This window comes from Rhea americana, unplaced genomic scaffold (genome assembly GCF_003343005.1).
Source record: "Rhea americana isolate MKP2758 unplaced genomic scaffold, rheAme1 scaffold_17, whole genome shotgun sequence".
NCBI classification, from domain to species: domain Eukaryota; kingdom Metazoa; phylum Chordata; class Aves; order Rheiformes; family Rheidae; genus Rhea; species Rhea americana.
Window position 1 is genome coordinate 626,377 of NW_028185816.1, and position 20,449 is coordinate 646,825.

Sequence of the window (20,449 nt, forward strand, 5' to 3'; positions counted from 1 at the left end):
TCTTCTCATATGAGTAATGTGCCAATCCCTCTGTAAGCTTTGTGGCTGTTCATGAGATTTACTCCAGCAGGCCCATGTCTCTCTTGGGAGAGCCCAACCCTGGACATAGGCCTCCAGACGTGGCCTCACAGTGCTTGGTAGAGGGAAAGGATCACCTTCCCCCTACTACTGGCAAAACTCTACCGAATGCAGCACAGAAGGCTTTTGGCGTTCTTTGCTGTGAGGCTCATATCCAATTTGTTGTCCACCAGCAACCCCAGGTCCTTTTCTGCAGAGCTGCTTTAGAGCTGGCCCAGTCCCTGTACTTGTACATGGGGTTACTTTCCCAGGGGTAGGACTTTGCATTTCTCTTTCCTGACCTTCATGAAATTCCTCTTTGCCCCTTTCTCCAGCCTGTTGAGGTCCCTCTGAATGGCAGTACAGCCATCTGGTTGTCAGCCACTCCTCTATTTTGTTTAATCTGCGAACTTCCTGAGGCTGCACTCAGTCCTATCATCCAAGTCATTAATGGGAATGTTTGACAGGATTGGCCCTCCTATCGCCCCCTAGGGTACACCACTAGTTACTGGTCTCTAGCTAGACTTTATGCTGCAAGTCAGAGCTGTTGCAGCATGGAAGTTCAGCCAGTTTTCAGTCCACCTTACTGACCATTTATCCAGCCTGCAGCTCATCAGCTTATCTATGAGGATGTTATGGGTGTCAGTCTTTACTAAAGTCAAGGTAAACCACATCCACTGCTCTCCCTTCTTCAAACAAGCTCATCATCTCATCATGGAAGGCTAGCACGTTGATTCTTTGAAAACCTAAAATAAGTGGTAATTAAAATGATTCTTACACTTAAGCAAAGTTCTTTGCTAAAATACCTAGGGAAAAAAAAACTTTTAAGGGGTTTTCCTTTTAASCAAGAAGAGGCACCTCCTAAGCTAAAAGTCTAACTGCTTCTCTAAGCAGGATAACATTGAGAACATTGCCCTATGGCTCTGTTACCACTTAGTGTTGTATGAGTTTAGAAAGCTCCTGTAGGAAAGCATCCCATGATAAAACGTATTTTGTCTTTTCTCAGAGACAGTGGTGATGAACAAACCTGATTTTTGGCAGGGGAGTATGTGTGGGCACTCTATTGAGAAACTGCCTTTAAATTGACTTCCTAGACCTGAAAGATATTCCTTGTGCCTGTGGAGTTTTTCTTCTGTTCGTTGGGGACTCCTTCCCCTCCCCCCCCCAAGTCAAAATGATTCAGCTTGTAGCTTTGTGGCTGGTTTGAATTCATGAGCTGCTTCCCTCTAGCCTGCTGCTTTTTTCTTAGGAAGGATAGGGAACAGCTGTTTGAACAGTAAGTCACTTCAGCAGTTGAAGGCTGTGCCTCCTCTTTTCACAGAGAAAGGGGTACTTGTGCAGCTCATGTTGTGAAGGTGTCTGGTAGGAAACAGTGGCTGATAACACGAGAGATGCAGGAGTCGGCCTAATCGCTGTCGCTGTGTGTGTGGTTGAGAATGGGGAGGAAGTGTGAGCCACCGCTGTTGCTGAGTGCTTGGGTAGGGAAGAGTTCCAGTACTCAAATGTGGCTTGTGGTCTGCCAAAGTTTGGTAACCATGATGTTGAGTGACTGGTAAAAGGATGCCCACAACAAGCAAAGCGGGGTAAAATTAGTTCTATGCTCCATGGATACTGTGTATCTAAAACATCTGCGTGGGAGATGATACTAGCCTATGACATTTTCTCTTCTGGGAGTATGGAATAGTCTTACAAATAATTTCAGGAAGTTCAAGGAATAAAAGTGTACCATTAAAACAAAACAATATCCATATATTGAACAGATAAGGAGTATTTGGACAGCTGTTCCTTTAGTGCTAGAGGCGAAGGARAATATTACTGCTTTGCTTTAGGGATCTTCCTTTGATTTTTTTTTTTTAATAATTCTGTTATTAAAAGAACTACTTGTCACTTTTAGCAACCATGCCTCTGCATGCCTGTGTCTGTCTTGAAATCCATGTAGGAATATTGCAGTCCTTCTACTGCTGAGCAGTAGAAGAAAATTCCCACAGAAATTTCCCACTTTCATTGAATGCACCCACATCTGGAGATGTCTACAACACATCTTGCAGAAATGTAGATAGAGAAGAATAAAGATTATTTATCTCCACTTTCTTACTAGTCCTTACTGTGTAAATTAATATCTGAGATAGAATATGGCTGTGAAGGGAAGAAAGATTTCCTTTCTTTAGCTATCTGTTTTCAGTTCAGTCATTATGCATGAGGACAATGAGTGTCTTCTCAATTATTTCTTAAGGAAGCCACACCACAGTTTTCCTCTATCACTGTGAAATAAACCTAAAAGCATTAGTTTTTAGTATACAACACATTTCTGATTCACAAAATTATGAATTGTTACATTTCTTCTTAAATAAACGTATGCTGGAAGTAGTTGAATCTTGCCTGGGGTTTAGTTAAAGCCGGTGTTTGTGTAAAGAGGTCCAAACTCCCCAGCCTGGCAGACTTAGTTGACCTACTTTAACTCTGACCTTGATTTGCTTAGAGGTGTTTATGTACTCGTGATCAGCTTTGCTGCATGATTAAGCTAGTCACATGACATCTAACTTTTTTTTTTTTTAACAGAAGAACAATAAGATTTGTTTACTGTCTCATTAGGCTCCGGTGGGGGGGGGGGGGAGTTAGAGAAAGATTGATGCAAGGGAGGAAATCCTGAAGGAAGCAGTCCAAACTAGGCTGTGGAGAGACACTATCTGATGCAACACAGTGACAAAATATTGTTTGATTCTTTACCTACAGGGGAATTTAATCAGGAAGTGACCTACATGGCATTTTTTCAAGTAGGTTCTTGAATTACCTTGGCAACAGGCTTGGGGTCATAATCGGAAGATTTGGGCTTTGCTTTTATTTATGGGTATTTTTTTGTGTGTGTTACTTTTTGTAGAGGATTTTTGAGCCATTGAACAACCAGCAGCTTGAGGCTGAAAAACTGCTGAAGTGTTCCCTCTTCCAGATTTTTAAGAAAGCCTAACAATAAAACAAAGTTTGCTGAACTGTTCGCTGCTTATTATACTGGAGCATGCTGATGTTCCTCTGATCATTGAGTTGACATTTTTTAACATTAAACCTCATTTCAAGAGACATACATGATTCTTTATTCCCATAAGGCTGAAACGTAGGACTGTGGTTGTTAGAAGCGAGATGAGCATTTCGGACATTGTGGAGAAGGGGCTGACTTGAAAAGAAATTGAAAATTCTTTTTATTTTTAATGTAGTTTTGCTATGTTTAAACAGCCCAGAAACTTAAAATAGCTGCTTTGAAACTATGAAGTATATGCTCTTGTTATTTATACAATTTAAAATAGCACAGTTGAATGGATAATTTATAGAATTTTTCTGTGAAACTGCTTTTTAAAGTTATATTTTGAGGTAAACAAGAAAGCAACCTTTTGCATGAAAACATACTGATGACCTATGCAGCCTTTTTGTCCCTTCTTCTTCCCATCCCCTTTTCTCATAGTATCCCTTTTTTCCTTCCCTTTCCTTCTGAAACACTGACTATCATAAGTATTCTTAAAAAGACTATGTCAAACTTAGGAAAACATTTCGTTTATTCTAGTGTGTCCCAACCTTCTCTCTGAGGTCCCTAAAATTATCTTAAGCAGTAAAATTTGAGCTCAGCAAGTACTCAGGTAGTTGTATGTGGTGGTGTTCAGGATCTTCGGAAAGTTAATGATGCGTGAGTGGGCCAGAGATTTTGGAAGCTGCTCATTTCCAGAGCATGCGCTGTACAGTGCCCAGGGTTTTATGGTAGATTCTAGGACTGAATTGTGGATGCACAGTACTTAGCAGAGAAAATTATCACTGTAGGCAGTTAGGTGTCTACTTTATCACTAAATGTATAAGRCTTAGGCACAGGCCACTCTTAGGTTTAGCTGTAACTAACTGTTGCACATCARCTGAGGTTAAAGATAGCATTCTCTTTGCATCTGATAGACCAAGAGCAGAGAAATGGTCAGTGACTGTGGTTTAACTGCTGTGTTATAAATTAAGCTATGGTAATCTCGTAGACCTCAGTAACTTATCACAGGACTAAATTTATGGTTGTGCTGCTTTGTGTAAGAGAGACAAAAGAGACAACTAGGAAAGGGCTGAAATAAGAAGAAAATAAAGCCTGATCTACAAGTAACTATATTAGTGTGGATGACAGTTCCCTTCTAAAAACAGTTATGGTTCTGGATTCAATGAGAGCTCATAATTTGATTTAAATTTATATTGATACAGCTTTTGTCAGTGACCTGGCGCCAACTCTTCATTTGCTGTTACCAGTATGTCCACACATTCAGAAATACCACTTTTTGTTGTTGTTACTGACAAAAGACCTTAGAAGGCTGATGAGTGGTGAGATGCACAATGAACCCCTGAGCTTAGAAGCTCTGCTTCCAGAAAAACAGGATGATGCTCTGTTCAAAAGTTGAAGAAACAGTTTTTCAATTTTTCAAGATGAACTTATCTTGAAAATGATTTTCATGATAGCTGATTTTCTTTTTGTTCAGGTTCTTGGAAATATTCGAATAACAAATTGCAGGGCATGAAAATGTTTTAAGGTGATCAACTGCTTCAGGCAGAGCATCAGCTTCTTCCCCTAGGTGAATCTAGGCTTCCAAGGCAGACTTTCAGGTAACATTCTTTGTTTCATAGATGATGCTCTTTAGTAATGGAAAAGCTCTTTACTGTGTCTCTCTGGCAATATAATTAAATGAGTTATTTGCAGTCTAGAGGTTTAAAATGTACATCATTTAGAACAAAAACCTAATCAAATTCTTTTGCACCTTTAACTAGGCTTCTTAGACCGTAGCTGGGTTATTAGATGGGGACTTTTGTGCTAGTGTTCATTTAACCTGGTTTACTATGGAAATATTTTGAACTCTATTTCAAGGAATTTGATGGAAGTGGAACTCCCAATTTTTATGAATTTTGAGAATATAATCAGCAGCTGAAGGAAGGAGACAGTCAAATTAGTGTCTCCACTAAGCAAAAGGCAAACAGAACTTAGCCTTTATGTTGATTAGCAGCAGTTGGCTGGCCAGTTAACAGTAAACCCTGTTCAGTTCCAGCTCACATTGACAATTCTGCAAAACGCTCTGTTAAGTAATGTGTTTTGAGAATGGTTGTGGTTTGTATGCTATGTTTAATACAACAGTATTTGAAAGAAAGAGTGATAGCTTGTGTCTGTTTTATGACAAAAGCAAATAATGGAATTGAAATTATTGCAGGTATTAAGTATACTAAGTTTGAAATTTGTTTTTGGTTAAAAATATCAAGTTTCTGATTCTATTAATGCAGTCTTCTTTTTTTTTTTTTTGATAACTTTAGACAAAGCAATGGCAGACCAAAGGATGGACATTTCTTCTACAATTAGTGACTTCATGTCACCAGATCCTACAGACTTGATCTCGAGTTCCCTTAGCACTTCAGGAATGGATTGTAACAGGAAAAGGAAAGGAAGCTCTACTGATTATCAGTAAGCTGGATTTCTGCTGATTTAGCACTATTGAAAATAGTGTTATGACAGAACGTCACGGTGGGGGAGACAGTGGAAGTATTCATAATGATTTTCTTAACCTTTTCATGATAGCCTATTGTAAAGGTTTTAATGAAGTAAAAAGTTACTATACACTAATAAGAAAGTTCATTATTTAATAATAAACATAAAGCCTTCATTTTAGTGCAGCCAGTTTTGAGGGTTGTGCAGCTAGTGTCAAATCTGTTCCAAGGCTTTTGGGATAAGACTGAGGAGAGAAATCTTTTATGTGATCAGGAAAGATAAATTAATATAGATGAAATGTACAATGTGAAGGATGATTATGTTGACCATTTGCATAGGAAATAGGTAGTCTGACTAGCAAGAAGGAAATTAATAATCAATTAAAAAGCAGAAGCAAAACTAAGAATAATTACTTCTGTTTTCCTATTTTTGCCCTCATCATATGTGTTATAAATTGAAAGTGGCTAGTTGAGGTTAATTTGGATGGGTCCCATCCGTTAATACAGCTATGTAGTCCACTTTTATGTAACATCCATTTTTTTTGCAACTCTCCACAGATCTGATTGTCATGGGCTGTTGAAGTGATGATAGTTCCTTTTGCAGGGAGGTGTACAATTTTTAATCCAGAGCTTCTCTTTAGGACAACTTATGTGCAAAATTTTAGTTACTATTTAGAGGCTCTGGACATACATACATACATACCTACCTATCTTCCATAATTTGTGATTAACCTTCCTGAAAAAAAAGATAACTCCCTCTAGTTGAATTGACTACCACAAAATTCAGTGAATAGCTTCRATCTTAACAACTTCCTCTTCTCTAGAAAGGATTTCTTCATCTTTATTTTTCTGGCTAGGAAGCATTGCTCAAGTCCTCTTTTCCAAAAGACAGCTTGCTCTTGTAAGTTGTAATTCTGCCGTTTAGGTTGTGTTTGCATTTTATTAAATATGTAAAAATACTGTTTCCTTAAATCCTAAGTAGAATAAGTTTACAATGGCTGTCGTCTTACTACAGTTCATGTTGCATTGCAAAGGAAATGATAGTTTCCAAAAATTCGTATTTTTGCACAGAACTTAAGATAGACTCCCTTGATTCATCTTTCTGTATGTATGTATCTGTAAACATTGTTCAGAGATGCTGCTGTTCAGCTTTTTGCTCCCCATTAACGATCTCTTTCTTTTATAAATTGTTACGAGGGTTCAGCTTTATGCTTCCTTGACCAATGAAGTTAGTCAAGGAATAAGGAAGAACCTCACTATTTTGGTGGTGATCTCTATTCACCTCTCAAGTACAAACAAGCTTATTGGTGAGCTGCTCTTTTAGCTCTCCATACCAGCTTCACCTAAATTCTTTCTCCTGCAACTCCTTCAGGGAAATTCCTGTCCAGCCTGCTTCAGCAAAGGTTATCCATTCTCCACTACAGTCTGTTCTTGTTAAATGCTGGAATCCAAGACTTTGCTCKCAGGTCCCAAAACAGTTCCTTTCTTGGGAATAAAGTTTTAATTTAAAATAATATATGATTAAAAAAAGTAATAAACTGTTTGGAAGCATTAGTAAATTAGCTGGTGGAAATACCTCTTTTACATTTTTCTTTCTGGGTTCTTCTAAGGCTAAAATGGACTTTGTGTCCCAGGAAGCATCCTGTAGCTAAAGATCACGTCTGTTTTCATTAGCAACCTGATTGCAATTGAATTTGCACWGAAACAATTAAGAACTGAGATGCCATATCTACTTTGTGATTTACTACAGCATATAAATCATTCCTTGGGAACAGTAGTTCAGATACCTATATAAGTGGATAATTGATGCCTCATTTCTGTTTCTAAGTTTTACTCTAGACCTGCATGCTATTTCTTTGTAAGTGTCAGAAGTGCTTTGAGTCATTGACTAATACAGTAACTTGAGTGTGTAAATTAGAGAGATGAAGAAAACACTTAGCATTATTCAGACTTCCTTAAAAAACTAATCACAAAGGTGGTTAATTAGAAAGTACACTGAATAATATGAAAGACTACGTTTATTTTTAAGAATCTTAATGTCTAATGTTGAACTGAAGTAATGGTAATATGTTAATGACTAAAAAACTAAAATTGTCATAAAATTTCTAAAAAAAAAAAAAAAACATCTAGCCTCTCAATTTTTTAAAGCTCAGTGTTGTTTCAGGCCCCTTTGCAGTCCTGAAGTGATATCAAAAGTTAATTTGCATATAGAGATTTCTTTTATTTTGTGTATGATATGAGGAGGTCTGTATAATTTTCAGAATTAAGACTTCAGTACTAACTAAAAGATTTGTCCTGCTGAATCAAAAACCTGAGAAACTTGAGATATGTTTTTTATTCCCGGCCTTGGAGTCCTCTGAAATTCCATTTACCTAACCACAAGGGCAATATGTGTAAAGCAGAGATCTATTCATTTCTGCAAATGAAACAGGATCATAATAATTTGCATAATAGTAAAACAGCTGTTCTAAATTATGTCTAATGTTTCACATTTAGTGTAATGAACTGTAACATTATCCCACCTTAAAAAGCAGAATTATTCTTTCTGAAAGTACATCTACTTGAACAAATTTGTCACCCTAGAATACGAACTTTCATTGCTGTTGTCTTTTTCATTGTGCTTTCATTTCAAATAGAATATAAATTGTTAGTTTAAGAAGTTCAGCAAAAATGTGGGTAGTGTTATAACTTCTTATGTATAGTATATTTTTTTTCTTTATCTTTTCAGACTTGATGGCTTTCCTTTTGAGTAAGTACAAATATTTCAATAATCACTTCAAACTTGAAATTTCAAGGTGCCATGTCTTTTTCCTCACCATTCCCTCTCTTTGCCTAGAACTTATAGGTACAATTTAAATCAGAATTCACACCAGATTTAAGAATGTCTATTTAAACACAGTTGTATAGATTTAATCATACAAAAAATAATAGTGCTGTAGTTGTAGGCATCCAAAGTCTTTTACCAGGCTCTACTGTGAAGATTTAGGCTTTCCTCTCTCCTTATTTTTGTAGTTATAATTACAAAATGTATTAAGAAGTGTCCTTTTTATTTTAACTTCTTCAAGTTATTTGCCGTATTTCTGATGAAGGCATGAAAAATACCTGCTTTTTCATTTTTTTTCTCTAATTAATTGAAAAAAAAAATTGTAATAGGTGGCATCTTTGAACTGCAGCATTTTTTACTGTCAAATACATCAAACTGTGCCATTTGGCTTGCTTTAAAGGAGAGAACCGGTTTAGGAAAATGTTTTAGTATTGCAAAACCCAGAACTTCTCTAGTTCTTCTAAGTTCTCATTTTTATATTTTTTAATTTGAGTTATTTTTGTGCTTAGGATTTAAATAATTTTATGGCGGTTGGTGAGAGCTTTACTAATCCTGCTTAATTTATGATAAATTGCTTTGTTCTGTTTCTGCAGGGAAGGTATGGATACAGATAAAGATGACCAACATGGAAGGTACTATTGATACAGTCAGTAAATCGTTAGTTCCACAGTACTAACATAGTGTTAAGATACCAGTGTTCAATGTCATTGCAGTCAGGTGCCCCAAACTGTTTCTTTTCCCCAGGAAAAAAGGCATAATGTTGTTACAGAAATTAAAAAAAAAAAAGAGACATACCACAATATTGTAAATAATGATCTTTTCTGAGGAATATTTAAATGAAGAATCAAATAAAATGCTGATCTTTGATGAAGGTCAGTAGGTATGTGAGATGCACTAAAAGAATTGTTTTCTGAACTGTAATTTTGTGATACCATTTCTTAACAGATTGGAGTATACAGACCAACAAGGCAGAATAAAAAATGCAAGGTAATATACCCTTAACAAGCATATTGAAAATAATTATTTTGTCACCTTTTGCCATATATGGAATATTTGCATGTGCTTATTCTGAAAATAAATTTTTATAGCTTTGACCTTCTGTTTTCCATATTTTTACACTAACTTTTTTTTTTTGCATGAACTGCATATAGTTTTGTGAAAATGCTGATTTGGTAGATAATTGTATTAAAATACGTTTTTAATCACTTCTGTTAATATTAACATTGCAACTGAAGTCTGTACATGTGTTTCTGATAATGTTACATTTGTAATCTTGTTTCTTTAAACTCACAGTGGGTCACAAAAGTATTCACAAAGACTCTGTAGTATTTGAAGAAATAGAACAAAAATGAACAAAATTGGTGTTGATCRCCATTTTCCTGGTTAAGCAAGAGCTTAGTCCAGAGGTATCTCAAATACCTCAAATGGAAAACTGTAGGATGTTTAGAAAATTTGTATTGCCATGGCAAGAGACAGTTTTAAATCTTTGGTACATTTATATAGTGTGCTGGTTTAAATACTTAATTGAACACTTTATTCAATTTTTAGATACGCTAGAATTTGTTTACCTGTGACTTTTGTGACTCCTGTTAGGTTTCAATGTATGTGCCAAGAAGTATTGGACAGCAGTAGGAAATTCATAAGATAATTTTGTGCTGTGTAACGTATGGTTTCAGAATTGAAGATGTGGTGTACAGTGTGGCCAACATTATGTGTTTTCTGGTAAATTAGAGCCATGTGCTGCAGCCTTACCTATTGCTTATAACTGTTACCCAAATAATGAACATTTAATGTCTGGAGAACTCTCTGTGTATGTGGATGGCCTTGTCATGAGGATAAAAGGGTGACTTAATTGTCAGGGGGAGGTTATTTTGCATTTCGGTTTTTCAGGAGTCATACTGTTTTTTTAATGACTTGCTTTGTTGTGCTTTCTTCTTTTTCCTCACCACCTTGTGTGTTTAGGGAGGCTCATAGTCAAATTGAAAAAAGACGTAGAGATAAAATGAATAGTTTTATAGATGAACTGGCATCTTTGGTACCAACATGCAACGCTATGTCTCGAAAACTAGATAAACTCACTGTGTTGAGAATGGCAGTCCAACATATGAAAACATTACGCGGTAAGTTGGTGGGGAGGGAATAATATGGAGTTTCCCCAAAGCCATTCATTTTCTCTCTCTTCCTTGCCTCTGTGAAAAAGGAGCAAATTAATGCCCTACACGAGGACTTTTATTAGTGGGTGATGCTGTTTCATTTATAGGTTACTGCAACACTCCATAGCTCTTGAGATTCCAAGACCTTTCATGAGTTTGCGACACTGTTTGGTGTGGTTACACTTATGGAAATCAAAGAAATTTTAGCTTGTCAGATTCACCTGAGCTGCTTAAAAATTAGCCATTTTTAACATATGGGGGGACTAATGCATATTCTTTTAGCGAATCAATTTGTTAAATTCTGTAGCTTCAAAGGTTTTTTGTTTATTTTTGAAGAGTGACATTAGAAAGATAACTCACTTCAGTCTCTTGCTAGAACTGTTGTTTGGTGTTTTTCTGTGTAAAAGAGATAACGTAAGCATGTTCCTGTGCTGGAGCTGGTTGTTTTGCTGGAGCCCTTGTGTGTGCAACTTGTCTGTGCTGTGGTTCACAATGGAATTCTCTTCAGAACTCCTTTCCTAACTTTCTCACCTGATAGTGTGGTAGTCTTAAGCATCGAGAGCCTTTCCTCAGATATAGCCATGAAGATTTATGTCCTTTCTCCTACCTGTTTCTGTAGATTTGACTACAAAATTAAACTGTAGTGAGACTACCTTTCCTTTTAACCCTCCAGGTCTTCTTTCTCAGAAACACCTTTGAACTTAATCAAATGTTACCTTCAGCACTTTTTTCCCCCTTTGAAATCCTTAAGAATACCAAATATATCAGGCCCTAGAACAAAAAAGGAGTCTGTGTGGGCTAGCAAAGGCTGAGAGACTCAAGTCATGGGAAGACAAATGCTGCAGATTGTACCTTCTAAGTCAAGGTGTGGCTTTCTGCTATGGCTAGTTTGTTGTAATGTCAAGTTAGCATTTAAGAGACATGGCCTCCCTTTCCCCTCTGGCTTGCAGCTGAGCAATTGCAGGTTCACAGTGTGATATCTGATCGGGAGCTTTTTTGTGTGAGCAAAGAATTTTCTGTTAAGTCAGGAAGCTGACTTTTTTGATCACCATCACTAGATTCCAGAAAGGCAAAGCAGCTGAGGTGTGCAGGGGAAGGAAACAACAGCCTTAAGTGGCAGTCCACACTTAAACTTGTGTAGCACTGAGTAGTGCTCTTAGGTAGGCAGAGTGCAAGACTTCTGGACAGAAAGTTAGCTGTTTGGTATGAGTAATATTCCTACAGGACTGGTGAGACCTGTTTTTGAACCATTAACTCTGTGTGAAAGAATAAGCAGTGCTTTGAGAATTTGCTTTGAGTCATTTTAGTCAGTTTCTGTTACAAGCACCTGAAAGGAAACGCTCATGGTTTTGGAAGAATTGGAGTTGTTTTAAATTTCTGTGTATCCTAGATCTTTGTCTGAGAGTGAGTCAGTTGTTGAATGCAATCTGTGGTGATGGTGAAAGCTTAAGCCTCCAAAGAGTATGGATGGTAGCGCAGCATATTTCGAGAGTCACTTTCCAATTTTGACCTCTAATGTTGAGAATAGACCTTCCTAAGTCAAGCACAGCACTCAAGGCAATAAAAAACATATTGAGGAACACTTCTATATCTCAAAATACATTTAATTTACATTATAATCTACACTTCAATATGTTTGTGTTTTTAGTACACAAAATGTATCATCCTTTTCTGGGCCAATACGAGCAGAGTTCATCTGGATAGTAGGAGAGAACCAAAAAAGCACTTCATCTTAAGAAACAACTGAAAAAAAATGACAGTACAAAGAGGAGCCAAAGGAAAATTGCTCATTTAAGTGTTTATTGTCAAATTTATGTATCACAAACTTAGTAACCTATAGAGGATATTTTTTTTTCTTTAGGTGCTACAAATCCATATACAGAAGCAAACTATAAGCCTGCTTTTTTATCAGATGATGAATTAAAACATCTTATTCTCAGGGTATGTTTCAGCTTTTAATTATGAGATATTAATGGCTGGTGAATATAGCTCTCCCAAAGCAAAACACCAGTATTTTTCTGCCTTGTATCTCATCTTAAGAATGTTTTGATTGTGGAAGATGACAGACCATTGCATAAAGTCAATGTGATTTTAAGATGTTTAGCATGTCTAAAATTAAGCAAAAGGATTCTAGATCTGAGAAACTCAGATATTTTGATGGTAAAAGCACTGTGCTTCCTGATCGTCAGAATCATTGGTTATTTCATGGAATGAACCAAAATTAAATAATTAGGTTTCCTACAGACGTTCTGCCTTGGGCTACCTTGACATGATTTTCAGCATACAGTGATGTAATGAATTTGGTTTATCTGAGGTCACTGATGCAACACGACTCAGTATATTTGGCTACTTGTGTTATGCTTTNTTTTTTAAGTGCAGAGCGTATATATCACTTGTGTCGGTAGTTAAGCACTTCTGATAGCTTGCATAATTTGTGAAGCACTGCAATCAATGACCAGATACAGCATATGCAGGACTGAATTTCTGCAGCATTGTGACTCTAGAGTCATAAAGCTAGCATTCCTAATCCTGCATGCTTGTATGCGACTGAAAAATAGTACTTCCTGAAGGGATACTACCTACCTGCAGCCACGTAAATATTCATATTGTATTTGGTTTTTAAAGGAGCCAATATGAAGTAAATATAGTTAGTATAATGTTTTAATTTGAAAAGCATTATTATTAAACATAATATTATAGGACAAGATATGAATTCTTTTTTTCTCATAAAAATGATTTTAAATTCTAGGCATGATTCTCAGAAAATGCCAAAAATTCTTGCAAATGCAAAAAAAAATTATTGTAATTTCATATTTTACCTGTTGACTCAGTTATCTCTATGAACTTTGAGAGTTTCCTGGTGTAAAAATCCTACTGTATATAAAAGGCTTCTAAAGACTAGAATGATGCAATGAAGATGTATAACTTAGCAATTTACATTTTATTTCCTAATTAGGCAGCAGATGGATTTCTTTTTGTTGTGGGCTGTGACAGAGGGAAGATACTGTTTGTTTCAGAATCTGTCTTCAAGATCCTCAACTACAGTCAGGTATCTTTTCCGTTGTAAATAACGTTAGGCCTTACAAGATTTAAAAGACTTTAGGTGATTATGCATTTATTTTGGGGGGAGTGGTATTCATCTGAATGATCTATCTTGAAAGGAATGATTTGAGTTCAATCTTAGGAGATGAAAATGTACTAACTCTGTTCCACTAGTAGTGATACATTCTTATTAGGGATTTACCATAGTTTTACCCAACTTCACTTTTAAAGGAACATTGAAAAATTGGTCTGAGGTTCTTCCAACAGCTTCACATTTGTTCTGGAGAATTTTTCTACTTGGTTATCTTTGTTCTGTTTTTGCAATCCTACTTAATAGTGGATTAAAAACTCATCTAAGGTTTGTATTGAGTCAAGTATTTGCATATTGGACAGCAGCACCTATATCTGAATACTGGAGTATCTTGCATCATTCTTTGTGTATTTCGGTTCCCTTGAGGCTACCTGGAAAGAGAAAAAATGTTATTAGTGCTCATTGTCAACATAGGAGTGAGATTTGTCAAGCAAAACTGATGAAAGCAGAAACTATTTCCATGGCGTTATCCATGGATTGACTCCCTCCAGTATATAATCTGAGAATTAGACCAAAGCTAGGCTTTAATACATGCTTAACATAAGGCTTGACTTGCACTATATAATGTGTAAGTAATAGTCTTTCTTTTTTCTGTCATCTGCTATGCTTTTCAACTTTAAAAAGAGTTTCAAAGGTTTCCTTCAGGGAGCCTTTAATTTACATATATGCTAAATAGCTGCTAATCACATAAGTATTGAAAGAAAATATTTATAGTTATGATTTTTACTTCAAATGTAGTATATAAAATGAGACTAAGTCAAAATATTTGTTGTTAATGGACTGAGCATGCTATATGCTGAAAATAATTGAATTATTAAATTACTGTGCAACATAGTCATAACTTCAAAACATAAAAAGAAAATAAATACATTCCATTAAATCCTGGATCTCAGATATTTGAAGTTCATTGGTCAGAGCTATATATGAAAGAATTCTTAACAATTGATGCTAAAATTAGGAAGATATATGGTGCAATTATTTTAATTTTTGACTGAATATTCAATATCTACAGAATGATTTGATTGGTCAAAGCTTATTTGATTACCTTCATCCTAAAGACATTGCCAAAGTGAAGGAACAGCTCTCTTCTTCTGACACTGCACCACGAGAAAGGCTTATAGATGCAAAAAGTGAGTATTAGTGTGTTTTGAAACAGTGTCATGTAGCCAGATACAGTGATTCTGAATATTTACCTAACATCTAGAAGGAGGGAGGAGCTATTTGGATTACCTGTCATTCCACAAGATTCTTTTCCAGCTAGAAACATATCACATATGTTGAGGAAGTTCTGCCTTAAAGGCAGGGAAAGTACTACGTTGATACTTCAGTGTGGAAGCTTGTTGTTTTAGCATGCACTGCAATATAGATGTATTAGTTTCATTAACTGGCTTCACTGTGAGGAATCCTTTTTTTTCTTTTCTTTCTTTCTTTCTTTTTTTTTTTTTTTTTTCCTTTTTCCCCAGGCTAGATAAGCCTGGGAAATAGCCTTGGAATATAGAGTGAATAGAATGGTAGTAGGTAGCACTGGAGACTTGCCTGTTTTATTTCAGCTGCCCAGTACTTTATCTGAAATAAGCCACCAGCTCAAGATCAGCAACTAGACTAAGGTCATTCCAGGGTGATAAGTCTAGAGGCTCTTGGTTTCTGGAAAGTTTTCCCAGATCTTCAAGTGTGCTTATCCAGTGCTGTCCCCTATTTGTGCGCCTCTGACAAAGTAAAGGCAAAAATAAATCCTATGAATGTTGGTCTTCCCATCTGCTATGATGGAAAAGCGTGCTTAACACTGAAACACTGGAATCTCTTTCTTCTTCTTCATGTTAAAAGGCCTACAGGGCATATGTTTGTAGCTGTCCATTTATGTATATCCCCACGCAGAAATGGTTGAGGTGGATAACAAGCTGTGGAAAAGTTACTGGGCAGGTTAGAACTTCCCTCAGTTCTTAGAGTGCTCTCACTAGAGTTCCAGCTGTATCATTGACTTTGCTGATACCCACACTCCTGACATGTGCCAGGGATCTTCCTGGCGCCCCATACCAGCACTCTGCTGATGGTTTCCAGAGTTGATGTGTCATTCGGTCACATGTTTCTGCAGTTACGTTCCGCAGAAGATTATAAAAACCTTCTGCAAGAATACGGTAAAGGTTAGGGCTTATTGTTAGGGCATGGTCATAGGGATTCTTTTTCTTTCTGGACGGAGACTCTTTAGACATAACTGGAGTTCTTGGAGTTTTGTGGTCAGTGTGCATATCACTTTCTCACCCTTCTATCAGAACAATGAGAAAGATCTGATGTATTGAGATACTGCAGTTTAGAGGGACCTGAAATGACACTGGGCCTGCTCTCTTCTATACATTTCTATGTGCTTTTTGAGTGTAATAGAAAAATCTTCCAGTCTGAAGTGAAGGGCAGTGGGACTGTTGGGTGACTGTGTGTATGAAGTGCCACTCTGGTTATGGGAAATAATTGTTGTTTTTTAATCAATTGATAGCGTTCAAAGAAATTAAAATGTTACAAGATGTGTGAAGATTTTTACGATCTATTTGTAGTCTTTGCATTTAGTATCCTGTRTTCTCTAGTCAACATTTTCACACTGGAAAATGTAATCAGTAACTCTTTTAAGTTGATACAGTCGGTTAAGTCAGTTGGTATCTTGTTGTTGGTTCACTTAAAGGAAAATCTCCAAAATAGCACTTTGCTTCTGGGAAGGATTTAACAGTTGGGGCATCTGTGCAAATCCCAGCAAAGTTAAAAGATCATGCAGTTTGATTGTACGATATAATCATTTATATGGTTAAGTTTTTATCTAACAAAGAGAAAGTTTCCTCACTTCCTTTGTTTGCTGCAGCTGGACTCCCAGTTAAAACTGATATAACACCTGGTCCGTCACGACTATGTTCTGGAGCAAGACGGTCCTTCTTTTGTAGGATGAAGTGCAATAGACCTTCTGTAAAAGTAGAAGACAAGGATTTTCCTTCAACCTGTTCAAAGAAGAAAGGTAACAATTATACATTTTATCAAATAGAATGACTATCAATCATTTTTCTTCTATAATTGCTGATGTGCAGCAGTTAAGTTTTTGACACTGAATAGAGTCAATCTTTCCTCTTAAGATATTGCTATATGAACTATATCTAGGTCTGTTACTTTCTCCTCTTCATACTGTTTCTTTTTTTCGAGAGTAGCTTTTGTATGTTGTTTTAGCATGTAAAGCCAAATTCTCCACTCTTCTTTCTTGAAATTGTTGTGGGCAGTGTGTACTGTCAGTCTTGCCTGCTCAAGGCAGGAGGAAATGAGTTCTCCTTTCAGATGCTGCCTGTACTACCTGTCATTGTGAGTCTTAATCTTCAGGCCTGTATACAGTTACCCCCATGCACCTGAAATGGTGTATTTTTCGCTAACCATATTGTTTGTGTTTTCTCATGAGCCTCATAGTAAGTTGAAAAAAAAAGTCATCTTAAAAAAAAAATGCTAATTTCTCCAATCAATTCTTTAGGTTATTTGTATCCYGTATTGAAACAATAAGAGTTGATGGAGTTGCTACGTCAGGATTATCAAATGGTCTGAACTACCAGACATTTTAGTATAAACAGTGATTTTGCAGAGGTAAACTGTATGTTGAYTTCTCTAACGTGCTGCAGTGTCACAGGAGTACTGAAAAATCATTAGTGAGCAATATCTCAAATTCCCAGGATGAGAGAGGAGGTACATTTTGTGCATTTTAGCAAAACTGGAAGATGAAGCTCTCCAAAAGCAGTATTGATGACATAAATAAGCTTTTCTTTTTCTTCCTTTCTTCTTTCTTCCTTTCTTTCTTTTTCTTTCTTTCTTTTTTATTTTTAAACAGCAGACCGCAAAAGCTTTTGCACTATCCATAGTACAGGATATTTAAAGAGCTGGCCACCAACAAAAATGGGACTAGATGAAGATAATGAACCAGATAATGAAGGTTGCAATTTAAGTTGTCTTGTTGCAATTGGACGGCTGCATCCCCATGTAGTACCACAACCAGTGAATGGTGAAATCAGGGTGAAACCTACAGAATATGTTTCTCGACATGCAATAGATGGAAAATTTGTTTTTGTAGATCAGAGGTAAGAATATTTGTAATAACTTCTGCAATAAGTCACTATCCAGCACTGATTTACTGACAGCATAATATATATTTAAAGCAGTGTAAATATTATTCATAAAAATGTCTGTTCTTTTCAACTTTTTGCTAAATCTTGTACACATTTTTTTCTGATGTTTTTCCCCAATACCCTATTTTGTTATTTTCCAGCTGTTGTCTGAATACCTTGAAGGATGTATATTACTTCAAAGGGCTCTTTGAAAAGAAATTTTTAAAGTGAGCCTCATCTGTAGCTTAAGTTTCATATTCTGGGATCTATACTTCCACTGGGCAATATTTAGGCACCTATAAAAGCTGAAAAACATTAATTTATTTCTATGTTGTGAGTTTTTTTTGTTCATATAGACTTACATTGTTCCTTTGTGCAGGGAATCTAGTAAAGAGACACTTCTCAGATTTTCTGTGACCTTAATGTTTTGTCATTATGGAGCGCATAGTCCCTGGAGAGGAACTTGCAGGAGGAGAAAAGATGTAGGCATTAATTAGCATAGAGAAACTTCTGGAGAATAATTAGGCATTAATGTTTTACTTGAGTTTTCTTGAACATTTAAAGACTTTCATAACTGAACCAATTTCTTATGCTTGCAGTTAAATTAAGAATAATTGGCGTATCTCTGGCTTTCCCTAATAACRTACTATGTATTTGATGAGGAAAATGGCATACATGAGCCCTCAGTGTAAAACTATGCTTTCACAAGTGAACTCTGTACTAATTTAGCAGTGGTGGAAGAGGGATTCTATATGCAGAATGCTGTAAAGTGCATCTGTGAACTGGAAACACATGAGCTACTTTTCGTCAGTTGTTACGTGGTGATTACCTGTGTTCATGTTTCTGTTGAGCAGGGAAGGTAACATTAGYTGGTTTAATTTGTCCATTTGTGCAAAGGGGTACATTGTATTGCTACTGAATGAGGGAGTGTGTAGCAGCTATTCCATAGTAACTGTCCACAAAGTAACTGGAATTTCCTTGGTCTGTGCTCCTAAGTGTGGTGTTCAGTACACTGGAAGAAATGATCTTGAAAGTAGACTGTGACCTGGAAGAAATGATATTGAAAGTTGTCTATGACCTGGCTCAGATCCAGTAAAAGTGTTAAGCATATATCTAATAATTTTTATTAAAACATGGCAAGAGTGCCCTTCAAGGTGTCTTCTGATAAATTGCCTCAGCAGGGGAAATACAAAAAATACTTAATTACTCACTGAATTATGTGCATATGTTGACTACAAGTCTAGACTATAAACAAGGGATTGTAATGGGATTGTGAACAACAAGGACCCAAGAGGCCATGTAGACCATTTTCAGGTTTACAGTCAAGAGCTATGCTACTCTTTGAGACACCAGGTTTTTCCAGGCAAGTTACTTTAGGAARCCACTAACCTCTACCTTTGAAAGGCATTCCTAGTAACAGATACGCTGAATCTGAATCTTCTCTGCTGCAGCTAAAAGCCATTTATGACTTAGTGAACAGATGGAGTCTCTTCTTTGTGCTATGCATCTTTCAAATAGGAAGCATGATTGTAATGAAATGAATCTGTTTGGAGGCTGGGAATGAGGAGAGAGGGTTATGCTAAATCTTTCATCAGATGGTGGTTTCTGGCCATTCTCGTAGCTGTCATCTGGAGTGCCTGCTTCATCCATATCCTTCTTGAACTTTGAAGATTCCAGGGCTGAGTAGCAGATTTGTTATGTGCATCTCATAGGATGTGCTTCAAAAGATATATACTAGTGCGGTGTTCTGTTGCCAGTGACTGAACAAAACTGCCTTATGGTATATTATATTCAATCTCCTTCTGTAGAAGTATTTCTTAACTAACTGTTCCTCCATTCTTTCCAGCAGTGTAGCACTTAACACTTGTTCTTGAATTTCATCCTTTTTTTTTTTAATTTTTTTCTTTAGCTTGCTTCTCCACTTGAGAAGATCACTTTGAATTCTGAAGCTATGCATAATATCATCTGCATATTTAATAAACTTCATTTTACTTTCAAATTCATCATCCAGAGTCATTAAAAGTACTGAATGAAGTAAGAAATAGTGTGGTTCTTTTTAAAACTCTGTTCAGTGTAGCCTGCCATTTTGACAGTGAACGGTTAAGAAACTGTCCTCTGACTCTGGTGGCCCAGCTAGTTAGTACGTGTAGTATCTGTAGCAGCTTGGTTTCCTTCCTTGCTTAGTATATAATATATTGTAAGACAATGCCAGACCTTGAATTCTTTAGGTCTTTTGACATCTGTCATAGTTTGTTACACCATCCACGTTCGACAAGACTTGTTTATCCTTCTGTGAAAATAAATCAAAAAGGTTCAGCAAGCTGCTTATTGATGTCCGTACTGGTTGTTAATCATCTATGCCAGGCCTTCAGCTCCTGCCCCAGTGCTGTTAAGAGGCTTTGCTATTTCAGTTATTGGAAAAATACTGAAATAAAGTTTAGTTTGTTCCTCATTCTTCCTTTTTAATGATAAACTCTACATTTTGCTGCTCTTTGTTTTTCCACAAACTCTCAGATGTAACTCACCAAAACAGCTGTCCGTAGTTTAAGTGTCCTAGTAAATTTCACCAGACAAAAGCTAATTTGAAAATTTCTCTCATGTGAATACTTTGTAATGTTTTCTTCTCTGAGGCTGAAGCCTGAGTATTTTGTCAGTGAGGACTAATGGTGTAAGCCACCTGATT

The 20,449-nt window shown here is 36.5% G+C and overlaps 1 protein-coding gene across 11 annotated transcripts in view; it reads left to right on the top strand.

The window, feature by feature from the left end:
- BMAL1 (basic helix-loop-helix ARNT like 1) overlaps positions 1-20,449 on the top strand; it is a 51,350-nt gene that overhangs the window by 20,783 nt on the left and 10,118 nt on the right. For 6 of the 11 annotated variants that reach the window (XM_085300821.1, XM_085300823.1, XM_085300822.1 and 3 more), the window contains 11 exons: positions 4,548-4,671; positions 5,368-5,515; positions 8,267-8,287; positions 8,956-8,994; positions 9,308-9,349; positions 10,325-10,482; positions 12,377-12,456; positions 13,472-13,564; positions 14,661-14,778; positions 16,494-16,643; positions 17,493-17,739. In XM_085300821.1, coding sequence (XP_085156947.1) covers positions 5,376-5,515; positions 8,267-8,287; positions 8,956-8,994; positions 9,308-9,349; positions 10,325-10,482; positions 12,377-12,456; positions 13,472-13,564; positions 14,661-14,778; positions 16,494-16,643; positions 17,493-17,739 — 1,088 coding nt within the window. In that variant the 5' untranslated portion in view covers positions 4,548-4,671; positions 5,368-5,375. The remainder of the gene's footprint in view (positions 1-4,547; positions 4,672-5,367; positions 5,516-8,266; positions 8,288-8,955; positions 8,995-9,307; positions 9,350-10,324; positions 10,483-12,376; positions 12,457-13,471; positions 13,565-14,660; positions 14,779-16,493; positions 16,644-17,492; positions 17,740-20,449) is intronic. The other 5 variants (XM_085300827.1, XM_085300828.1, XM_085300819.1 and 2 more) reach the window with 3 other exon arrangements.